The sequence below is a fragment of the Ananas comosus genome, linkage group 23 (assembly GCF_001540865.1).
Source record: "Ananas comosus cultivar F153 linkage group 23, ASM154086v1, whole genome shotgun sequence".
Classification (NCBI taxonomy): domain Eukaryota; kingdom Viridiplantae; phylum Streptophyta; class Magnoliopsida; order Poales; family Bromeliaceae; genus Ananas; species Ananas comosus.
Window position 1 is genome coordinate 4,280,303 of NC_033643.1, and position 12,207 is coordinate 4,292,509.

At 34.9% G+C, this 12,207-nt stretch overlaps 1 protein-coding gene across 2 annotated transcripts in view; it reads left to right on the top strand.

The window, feature by feature from the left end:
- Positions 1-11,042, top strand: part of LOC109727959 (dnaJ protein ERDJ3B) — a 27,276-nt gene extending 16,234 nt beyond the window's left edge. The window contains exons 2-11 of one of the 2 annotated variants that reach the window (XM_020258198.1): positions 4,740-4,915; positions 5,025-5,173; positions 5,277-5,403; positions 6,106-6,220; positions 6,795-6,911; positions 7,790-7,876; positions 8,713-8,772; positions 8,868-8,945; positions 10,043-10,114; positions 10,512-11,042. In XM_020258198.1, the coding sequence (XP_020113787.1) occupies positions 4,845-4,915; positions 5,025-5,173; positions 5,277-5,403; positions 6,106-6,220; positions 6,795-6,911; positions 7,790-7,876; positions 8,713-8,772; positions 8,868-8,945; positions 10,043-10,114; positions 10,512-10,670 (1,035 nt within the window). In that variant the 5' untranslated portion in view covers positions 4,740-4,844 and the 3' untranslated portion in view covers positions 10,671-11,042. Of the gene's footprint in view, positions 1-4,712; positions 4,916-5,024; positions 5,174-5,276; positions 5,404-6,105; positions 6,221-6,794; positions 6,912-7,789; positions 7,877-8,712; positions 8,773-8,867; positions 8,946-10,042; positions 10,115-10,511 lie in introns of those variants that run through there. The other variant, XM_020258197.1, reaches the window with a different exon arrangement.

Here is a 12,207-nt window from a genome sequence, read left to right on the forward strand (position 1 = left end):
GTGAATGATTTATCGTATTCGGTGAATATATTGATCCCGCGCTTAAGTAATATAATATGCCAGACACGGTGATTCATTCACGTGTCTAGACACGATGAATGGATTACCGAATCTAGATACGGTGAATCATTCATCGTGTTCAACTTATTCAACAACCACCATTCGTATTCGCATGGCGCTAGCGTGTCGCCTGCGTAACAAGGATAGAAGCAAAATTATAATTATAAAATTAGTAGAGATATTTGTGAAAATAATATTTTTGAGAGGGCCAAATGCAAAAAAAGCCCACGCAGGCATTTAGATGGCATTTTTAAGTTGAACACGATAATTTAATCACTATGTTTAAACACAGTGATATTTTTTTTTGTATTATTTTTTGTCCTAAGTAAAAAAAAAGAGGAACTAGCGTATGGATATGAATACGGTAATTCAATCATCGTATTTAAATACGGTGATTCAAATATTCAATTACCATGTGTAAAGCGTAAGCACGGTGATTCATTCACCGTGTCCAATTTACTCGCATGATAAGAAGAGAACTATATATATAAATATAAATTTGTTGTAGTCACTTGTAAATTTCTTTTTTAATAGGGGCTAATGCAGAAAAAGTCCCATTTCCTTTAAGATAACATGCATGGAAACCCCCAACTATATATTATGACCTGCCCCCAACTTTATTATTTTTTTTATTTCCAATGGTTATTTTTATTTAGCACTAATTTTTTTTTTTCAAAAATACTATTATATTACAATATTTTATTAATTTTATAGTATACTTTTAATTTTTTTTATTTTTCTATCGTATACTTTTTTTCCTAAATATTACTAAATTATTTTTTATCCCAATCTCTACTTTGTTGGTAACAAATCTATTATTTTAGACAAAATTTAATAATTTTATTAAAAGATAAATAGTGAAAAAATATTAAATAAATCTTTATGAAAGATTCAATGAAAGCTTCTATCAAATTATTTTTATTGTTTTCATATATTTTATTATTTTTATATCAAAATAAGCTCAATTTATGCTCTATCATTTTTATATTAGTATATTTTAACAACTTCATATAAAATTAACTTAATTACACTATCCTAACTGTACTTTATAAATTTTTTTCAATTTTATATTATACTTTATTTTTAAGTTACCGCTCACTATACTTAATTTTTATTCAACTCCGCACTAAAAGAATAACATATATTGTTTTTATAAAAATTATTAAATTATGGTTAAAAGTGATGTAGCATATCAAATTTGACATAAAGAATAATAAAATATATAATAATAAAAAAAATTGATAGAAGCATTTAATGAGTATATTATAAGGATTCTTAATATTTTTTTCTACTATTTATTAGTAATGTTTAATAAAATTATTAAATTTGCGTAAATAAGGTTCAGTTAACAATAACAAAAAGATGGTAGGAAAAATTGTTGTCTTTGAAAAAAAAAAGAAGAGAGCATAATATAGTAAATAAAAAATATTATTAAAATATAATATAATACAGTGTAATTAAGCCTAAATCATAAAATTCAATTCCTAACAAATTTAAAGAACTTGAAATATGATTTAAGCTATTTATTTTTTACAAAAATAAAAGTTTATAATTTTTTAATATTATTTACCTTTATATTTTTTAAAGAAATTTAATTGATAATTTTTAATAGATAATACGAGGTTAATGCTGGTGTAATATTAAAAAACTAGTGAAATTTTCTGTGCATTGCGGCGGGCTAATTCTATAAAAGACAAAAAGTTGACAAAGTAAAAAATTTTAAAATTTTTTAACTTGTTATGAGAAACCAATAAATACAAATAAAAAATATGAAACAAATATAGCAAAATTTATAATTTCAACAAATAAATTACACATAACAATAATAAAAGAAACGGCAATAGAACACTACTCTATACGTATCTTAATCCTACTACCAATATCGGGGAAGTGAACCCTGATCTCCATGTCGTATTTGTCGCTATTGTCAGCGTAGCTAATCCTTGGTTACGACAATGTCGATCCCGTACAGGTCTCTCCAGACCAACCGTTTCTTCCTCTTCACTGACTCCAAATTCATCGCTATTTCCTCCCACCGTGTCGTGCCACGATCCTCATAACCCTAATTTCATCCCAACTCAATTTAAAGAAAGAGAATAAATTAAGAAAATTATAAAATATGAATCATTTTTGTGTCCTCTCTAAAATAAGAAAAAAAAATGAACATATTAATTAGAAAGTGGGCAGGTGAAAAGATGAAACATCGGGCGGTGATGAAAGATAATAAATTCAATTATTAGGAATAGAGGAGAACGAAAGGATGATGGAGGTATTGTCATGTTGCAAAGTTTATAAGGAATAATGTATAGGCCTTCCTCCCATCGTGTCGCACCACGATCCTGATAACCCTAATTTCATCCCTACCCAATTTTTTTTAAAAAAATAAGAAAATTATAAAATATGAATCCTTTTTGTGTCCCCTCTAAAAAAAGGGAAAAAAAAACTTATTTCTTTTGTAAAATTGATTTGTTTAGCTGATAATGAATAATGTGAACACATTAATTAGGAAATGGGTAGGCAAGAAGACGAAACATCTGATGAAAGATAATAAATTCAATTATTATGAAGAGAGAAGAACGCAATGGTGAAGGAGGCATTGCCGTGTGGCAAACTTTATGAGGAATAATATATAGGTAGGTATAGGTATATAGGTATATATAGGTGTATATGGGTATAAAGGTATATATTTTGTACAATTGATTTGTTTAAATGATAATGAATAATGTGAACATATTAATTAGAAAGTGGGCAGGTGAGAAGACAAAATATCACGCGGTGATGAAAGATAATAAATTCAATCATTAGGAAGATGGGATAAGGAAAGAGCATAGAAAGCATTACCACGTGTCAAAGTTTATAAGAAATAATGTATAGAAAAAGAATATAGAATATAGAAATAGATTCAATTGTGCTATGAGATTCGTGCTACAAGCATGATGGGCAGCAGATGATTAGGTCTCATGTGGGCCCCGCATAGGGCTGTAAACGAGTCGAACTCGAGCGAGCTGGAGCCAGTTCGAGCTCGGCTCGAATGTTTCAAGGTCAGCTCGTGTTCGGCTCGAGCTCGTGACGAGCTCGAAAACTCCGACTCGTGATCAGCTCGAAACTTAATCGAGACGGCTCGTGTTCGGCTCGTTAGCTCGATTATACAATCCCCTCCCATTTCCTTAAAAAATATCATAAGAAAAAGAAAAAAAAAAGAAGAAAGATGAAGATTAATAGGAGAACCGGTTGAAAGTGTCGCCGCTGAAGTTCGCTGCCAGGGGTTTGCGAACGGCGAAGAATGCCCTGCCGAGGGTGTGCGAATAACAAAGACAACTAGGGTTGTGTCGTGTGGTTGTGTGACAGAGAGAGAGAGAGAGAGAGAAAGAAAGAGGCAGATGTGTGTGCCTGTGTGAGACTGAGAGAAAGGAGACGGATGTGTGCCTGTGCGAGACTGAGAAAGAGAGAAAAAGAGAGAAAAAGAGAGCGGCGGAGAGAGAGAAAGAGAGAGAGAAAGAGAGAGAGGTGGCTGTGTGTGCAGTGTGCGGTAGTATGAAAAAAAAATGTGGGAAAAGTAATTAGGGTTAGGAATGGAAAGAGTGAAACTTTTTCCATGGGCCTATGGGCCAGGAGTGAAAAAAAATTTAAAATATAAATGGGCATATGGGCCTCTTTTATAAATAAGCTGATTTTTTTTTAAGTTGGGCTAAATATTTAAAATTAATAATCTGTATTATATATTTATGATACAAATATAATTATATATATAATATAAAATTATATTAATATAAAATAAATATAATCGAGCTGTTATCGAGCCGAATACGAGCGAGCTGACCACCTAGCTTGTGTTTGGCTCGTTTATTAAACGAGCTGAAAAATCCAGCTCGTGTTCAGCTTGTTTACTAAACGAGCGAGCCGATTTCGAGCTCATTTTGAGCCGAACATGAGCTGGTTCGCGAACAGCGAGCTAGATTGCCATCCTTAGCCCTACATGGCATTCTCACAAGATCGATATATGTAAGCGTTACACCGAAAAAAATGTTCAAGGTAGAACGGGCTTTTTTTATTTGCATTTAGCACCCTTATAATTTTTTTTCATAAATAATACCGTAAATTTATAATTGCAAAGCTAGTTCTATTCAGCCACACAAGTACCACAGAAGCGCCACGTGAGCGGCCCGCTAGAAAAAAAATCATAAGTCAAATACAATGAATCATTAACCGTGTTTGGACGCGGTAAACTGTTCATCGTGTTTAAACGAAATACGGACTTTTATACTGCCAGGCGGGTTGGTTGGGATAATTGAGTTCTTCTGAGCAAATTGGATACAGCGAACAATTCACCGTATTCAACTTAATTTTTGACCTCAGTCGCGCTGATGTGATACGAACGTAACGAAAATATGACTAATTTTATAATTATAAATTTAGAGGGTTATTTGTGAAAAGAAAAAATTATGATGGTGCAAAGAAAGTGAAAAAAAAAACTCCAAATTACCTTAAAAAAAACGACGTGGAGGTGCAACGACGACGAAGGGTCTTACGCCACGTGGCGTAAATCTATTGGCTCGAACACCGAGCTCCGAGGCTCTCATTGGTCCGTCTCCGAAATTACACGTTTACACAAACACCGCGGAGTCGACTCCCCCCGATTCCGATACAAATCTCCGTTCGCGGGGGAAAAAGCGCTCTCGCTCTCTCTCTCTCTCTCTCCGAACCCTAATCCCCGAATCGAAAACCCTAGCTTCGATCCCCACATTCCCCCTCGATCGCTCCTCCGATCGGGGCCGAGAGCTCCAATGGCGCTGCGGGGATCGGCGCTGCTGCTCCTCGCCGTGCTCCTATCGCACGCGTTTTTGGGCCTCGAAGGGTGCGATCGCGAGCCTAATTCGTCTCCTTCTTCAACAGGTTTTGGACTTCTTCGGGGGAATTTTAGGTTTTTTTTTTCTGATTTTTTGGGGATTTTTTTGGGGTTTTAGGAAGAGCTACTACGAGGTTCTCGGCGTGTCGAAGGGGGCGTCGGAGGAGCAGATCAAGAGGGCTTATAGGAAGCTCGCGTTGCAGTATCACCCCGATAAGAACCCTGGGAACGAGGAGGCGAACAAGAAATTCGCCGATATCAACAATGGTATGTACAAATCATGGTATCTGAAATGATTTTGTTTATATTTTTTGTGAATTTTCTTTGTGATTTGGATCCGATTTATCGGATTTCTTGATGGTTTTGTTAGCATACGAGGTGTTGGCGGATCAGGAGAAGAGGAAGATCTACGATCGGTACGGCGAAGAGGGTCTGAAGCAGTTCGCCGCCGGCGGGGGAAGGGGTCCTGGGATGAACATCCAAGACATCTTTTCCAGGTGAGAACATGATCTATATTATCAATAAATTTATTTCCTGGATCTGGTCTATTATGTTGTCAGCGGATCAGACAAGATATGATGTAACCAATAGCCTTGTCTAATAGATACTTGCATTTATACATTTCTTTTCCGCAATTTCGAAACAGATTTCTCAAACACCACAACGACATAAGGGCTAGTTTTTTTTACCAATAGAATTTGTGAGAGAAATGGACTATTTGAAAGTATATGGAAATATGCTTCTCCTGTCCAAGGGCCTATCACAGTTATCACACTAACTGCTTGGCATGATCTGCATGATGCATGGTTATTTTTCTGAAACAAACAGTGAAGTTCTCACCTTGCGTCCAACCCAGTGTAAACCGCACACCTCTTGGGCCCTTAAACAGGGCTATATGCAAATTATTCTTTGACATCGTGTCTAAGACATCATCTCTGGATTGGACCTGCTCATATGCTGTTTTCCAATGATTGGAGAATTTTCTTAACCACCACTATGCTGTTTGCTTCTCATTACCCTTGTCACGAGGAAAAATTATGGTGATACGTAATTTGGTTATGGTTAGTGAAGAATGCAGGTGTATCTGGTTCAATTTTTTCTGAAAAAGGAAGCATCTGTTAACTATCTGCTAAAATATGAATCAAGCAACAAAATTATATCATTTCTATCTGTTTTTTTTTTTTTTTTCTTTCCTCCAGTTTCTTCGGAGGTGGTGGGGGAGAAGAGGAGGAAGATGTCGTCGTTAAAGGTGATGATGTAATAGTTGAATTAGATGCTACGCTAGAAGATTTGTACATGGGAGGATCATTGAAGGTAATACAGCTATTGCCAAATTTAGTTCTCTTGTTTAATGTCATGAACCGTCCTTTTCAAGCTAAACAGTCTAGATAGCATCTATGAGGTCATTATTCGGTAGCAGATGCTTGTTGGCTTTGAACTTGCGAATACCTTTTCTACTCTAAAAAGCTATTTTTTTGCAAACAAATATTCTCTAGCTTCATGTTTTGGAGGGTAGCTGAAATGAGCTTGTCCCCCAAATCACCGGTCTAATTTGAGACTTCAGTTTCACTTTTTTGGAAAACAGCTAGTGGAGTTGAATGGAAAATCTATTATTGCTTCTTTAAAACATCTTCTCAAACACGCTTTAGGTACTGTTTTCAAATAATTGTTCCATCTACTTCTATGATTCTATCAACTATCTTTCATGTCTGTAGTGTGGTTTTTCAGGGTTAATGAAAGGTTTTGCTTCTATATATACATAAATTCTTACTGTACTGCAATCTTTCTAGGCTAGCTTCACACATGATGGAATAGTTCAGATTCAAGTGGAACAACGTGCTTTTGACAATTTATCTTATACCTTAATGTTCTTTATGTTGAACCACAGGTTTGGAGGGAGAAAAATGTTATAAAGCCAGCTCCTGGCAAGAGGCGCTGTAACTGTAGGAATGAAGTTTATCATAGACAAATTGGCCCAGGAATGTTCCAACAGATGACAGAGCAGGTATAGTTTGTTGCTATTTCAATGATTACTATCTAAGATGCGGCACAATTTTTTTTTAGCAGCAGTTTCTCTCTTTAGTCTTATGCGATCAATTTCTATATGATAATTGTTTGTCAAGCAAGGATTACCAAGTCATTGGTATGGCCCACGCCGATGTGCGGGCGGCATGGGGTCCGCCGATGTTGCAGCACCATCCCCACCCCCTCAAAAAAAANAAAAATGCTAGTGGCTTGGCATGCATTGACATGGTTTTTTAAACTTAATTTTCATGAATATTAGTTTTTGAGAGTACTTTAGTATCACTAAAACCTATAAAAATGGTTTATATATTATGTTTCACACAATTAAGTAAGAATAGAGTCATAATCATCTTAATAACTACAAAAAATCATTTTATATTATTATGAAAGTATATATGCATGAAACTAAAGCCAAAGTCATAATGGATTAAAAAATATATATAGGAAGGCACCATCATGGATAGAATTACTGGATTTAGATTGATAGAAAAGAAGTGGAGAAAATCTTTCTATTTGTTCGCTAAAAATTGGTCTTATAATGCAATGGAACTAACTAATTGCTCCAAATGTTGGTATATTTACAAGATCTACATATGTTAACTCTGAAAAGACTTTTTTATAAATTTTTACTTTTAAAACATGATCCTAAAATATGTAAAGAAACCCATTATGTTGATACAGTGTTGGCATGACCCACTGCCACGTGCTGGCACCGGTGGCACAGGCAATCCTTGTTGTCAAGTAAAATTGATAAGTTTCATTCTTTTGTGGTTTCAGCATACTTGTTTATAGTTTAAGAAGGTCAGACAAGTTTTTTTTTTTTTTTTTTCTATATTATGAAAACATGTTCTGTTTCAGGTCTGTGAACAATGTCCAAATGTGAAATACGAACGGGAAGGTTATTTTATAACTGTTGATATTGAGAAAGGGATGCAAGATGGACAAGTAAGACTTCATCTTCTGAACTCAAGCCTTGTATATATTTCATGATAAAATTGGTTTTCTACGAGACTTGTATGTCCACTGTAGCTTTCTTTGGCTTACAGCAAGAGTTTGGTTGCGAAGTCGAATTCGACCTCCTACTTATTGTTTTAAGGTTTCTTGGCCTAGTATAAGATCTTTGTGGCTAATGATATGCCGATTTTTTTTTTTTGTTTCTTAAATATTTTAAACTAGCCATGTAAAGATGCTTATAATCACTGGCTAGTGTTTGACTGCTGCTTTTTATGCGAGAAACTGTTCTGATATCTTCTTTAGCTCATGCATGATTGTACACCTGTGTCCTTTTAGGAGGCAATAAAACATGCAAAAGATCTGACCGCCCTTTAACATCCAGAATCATATTCCATGTGTTTTTTCTACTCGCAATAATTGAGACCAGGATATATGGCTATTTTGTGTAGACTGGAGCTGAACTCTTTTGTTTTTCCTTTTCTTCTCCATCTTTTATCTTAATTTTTACGCTAAGATTTCCTGACGCTCCTACTTATTTGACTTTGTTTTGTATGTTCCTAGAAATTGCTTTTAGATGTCAGGACTGAGATGTGTTTCTTCTCCTTGTTCTCAGGGCATTGACAAAGTAATTTTTTATATCTAGCATGACAAACGTTACATTGTGTATGTAACATCCATTAAAACCGTTTGACATCCACAAGCTAATGTTTTGTTACCTCTTGCAATTTTTTTGTTCTAGCTATGACGTGAGACCACATGTTTTATGAATCTGGTGATCAATTTCTATTTATAAGTCTGTAACTTAAAATTGTCGGCACGTTTTGTAGGAGGTGCTATTTTATGAGGATGGCGAGCCTAAAATTGATGGAGAAGCTGGTGATCTGAAGGTTCTACACTTTTTTCCCTCTTTATCTGTTAAAATGAATTTTACTTGTTAGATCATGAATATTGTTATTGAAATAAAAACCATCTTTCTGAGCAGTTTAGAATCAGAACTGCACCGCATCAACGCTTCCGGAGAGAAGGCAATGACCTGCATACTACGGTGACAATTTCACTGGTAATATTCTTTCATTCCCAATTTCTGTTTCAACTTTAGTTAGACAGTCAGGATCTACGAGGTTTCTCCAATGATGAAATACGACTAAATATTTAATTCTATTCCTTGTTCTGATGAAAAACCATGTAGTCTCTAATTTCATTTCAGAAACTAATGTTGACAATGATTGGTTTTGCTTTGTTTCTTTTATATTTGATTTGCCTTCTGGAATGCATAGATCCAGGATATGCTTGGTTTTGCTTTGTTTCTTTCTTAATAGTATTTTCATTGTGTAAATTGCACTATTAGTCTCTGAACTTCCAGTCAAAGTTTCAGTTTGGTCCTCGAAGCTTAAAAGTTCGACAATGAACACCCCAGCTTATAATTTCTCCTTTTCTCTTTAACTCTGCCATCTCTTTTGGTTAGATAAAAATAGTTGCCTGCTTATGGTTCATCTGTGTATCTATGCATTATTAATCCATCAGCTCTTGATCTATCGTGTTTTCAATCCAGCCATTTAGCTTCTTAAGTAAAGAAAAGACCGCAATTGTATGGTTTGTTTACGTACAAATATATGATGAGATCGAGGGCCGATACATTGGTGTAGGCAAAAACTGTTCCTTCAATGGTAGATGATGACAATGACTAAAGTGAAATACTTCCTTAAGTTCAGTGTATTTGGAAATTCGAGGAATTGGAACCAAACACTTGACTAAAATTTTGGGGAATAATAGTGCAACTGTGCAAGTCGTTTTATTTTACTTTATTTTTCATTTTATGAAGACTTATTCTTCTTTAGTTCAAAATTTTGTGTTGAGTGCTGCCTCGAATCTTAAATAGAAGTGGCTATGAAATTATATCACCTGAGTCTAAGCATTTCATAGTTTTTCCCTGTCGTGACGCTAAATTGAGAGCAACAATATGTAAAGCTGCTTTCACTGCTATCTCACTTGGAACAACAATAGTAAGAACGAGGTTTAACTATTTATTAAACTCTGAAATTCTTATTCTTCTTCGATCGTCTAACTATTAAACCAAACTTATTATTCTTCTTTATTGCTTCAGTTCCTGTTAGTACACAGCGACTTGATCTCATGTCTCTCTCTTTTCTTTTATAGCTACAAGCTCTTGTAGGTTTCGAGAAATCCATTAAGCATCTCGACGAACATCCTGTGGAGATTGGCACCAAGGTTAGTTTGCTTTTCGTTCTTCTGTTCCGTTAATTTTACAGGTAAAAAATCGCATGGACCGTACTAGAACTATTGCGCACCTTTTGACCCCTCAAATAGGTACATGAAACTTCAAAAGGTCATATTCTACTATTTGACCTCGCAATATTTATAACATGTTTGGCAGAATATCATGTATCGTAACAGAACATTCCACTAGATTACATTATGTGATGCACCAGTAGAAGTATCACAAGAATCAAAACTTTAAAAGTTTAGGTACCTATTTCAAATGCGCTCTTAGGTCTGGTGACGTGTGTTAGGTTTTACCAATTTTACGCGTAAGTCTATTTTTCTTCTTTCTATTTTTCTGCCCTAATAATCTCTTACTTCTTATCGACCAATGGGAAACTCTTAGGGTATCACGAAACCTAAAGAGGTGAGGAAGTTCAAAGGAGAAGGGATGCCGCTCTACCAAAGCACAAAGAAAGGAGATTTGTATGTCGCCTTCGAGGTTCAGTTCCCGAAATCACTAAGTGAAGATCAAAAGGCCAAGATTAAGGCAGTTCTTTCCTGAAAGAAAAAAAAGGCGGTCGCAAGTTCTCACCCTTTTTTGTATCGTGACTGCCTCTTTTAGAAAGTGTACACCCCCTGGCGATTTTTGGAGGAGCTCGTTTGGGAATTATGTCTTACGGTCTTATCTTTTTCGTGTTCCCTGCTTCCATGGGGTGTTTAGTCTGACATAATATTTTTTTTTTTCCGTTCCCTTTCTCTTACAGCGAAATGTAATTTAGAAACCGAAACTGGTTAATTGGAGACATAGTTCTGATTATTTTCCTATAATTGAGGGAGATAGGGAAATGTAGTTTATAGAATGATGCTCAGTTCTCCGTCTGTCTCTTGAGTTGGTAGAGCTTCTTTAAAAAGTGAATTTTTGCTGTTTTGAGTGGTGGAAAAGTGCTTCTTGAAAATCTGTGATTGGCTTTTCCATCTAAATTCTCTCTAGTAGCACAAATAGATGCCAAGCTACAGATCTGGGATTTAGGATTTAGGATTTAGGGTGCAGATTGTTTGCAATCTAATATAAATTTGGATATTTGTTTGGAAAAAGAAAAGGAAAAAAACACATATCTAGTAATTTCTTTGTTCTTGCTAGTCTATTTTTCACATCCAATGATGCATAAGGATTTAAGTGCGAGGACATGGGATCGTGCTGTAAACTTATTATGGCATGGTGCATATTGGATCGTGTCGATGTTTGCCGATCACAAAAAATAAATCTGTGCCGACACGTAATGACATGAAATATATATATTTTTTTAGCAATAAAATATGTCAATTATTTATTATATATTTTTATCAAATCTTTTGAATTTTATTGAAAAAATTACTTATTAACTTCAAGAATTAAGAGTTTTGAGTTATGTTATCGGCATGAAAGCTATATCGTATTGATATTTTGCTGGTACGGTGTGGTACAGTAATATCGTTATACTTTAATCGTGGATAAAAAGCTAACAAAAGATGATGCCTTCAATTGCTTAAACTTTCTTCTATTCACTTAACTTTTTTCGACAAAAAGAACAGGTCATACCCTTAGCTAGGTAGAGCCTTAACTTTTGCTCACTTGATTAAACTTTATATTCATGTGTAGAATCATAGAAATGCACAATCCATGAAAACGCAACCGCCCTCCAATTGAGGCATTTGGTTACTTGAAAAAATCGCGAAAAGCTATTGCCCGCAAAAAAAAAGAAAAAGAAAAAGAAAAACCCCTTACCACAGTTATCATTTTCCGAATTAAAAAAACTGAAAAACAAAAATAAACGGACTTTTCTATAAAATCTGACAAAAAAAAAATTCAGAAAAACTAAAATTTTCGGAAAACCAAATGAACAGAAACTATTTTTCCAACCCAAAAACTATTTTCTGAGATAATTTTTCGGGGAACCAAACATTCGCTGACGGCCATCAACCGTCAACTGAACCTGAAATTCTGTCAGCCGAAAAGAACAGAACAGGTGTGAAATTTGGCAGAATCCATTAGAAGTCAGAATTCCAAGTCAACTGATGAGAATAACTCAAATTGCAACATGCAAAACTTAACTAGGCGT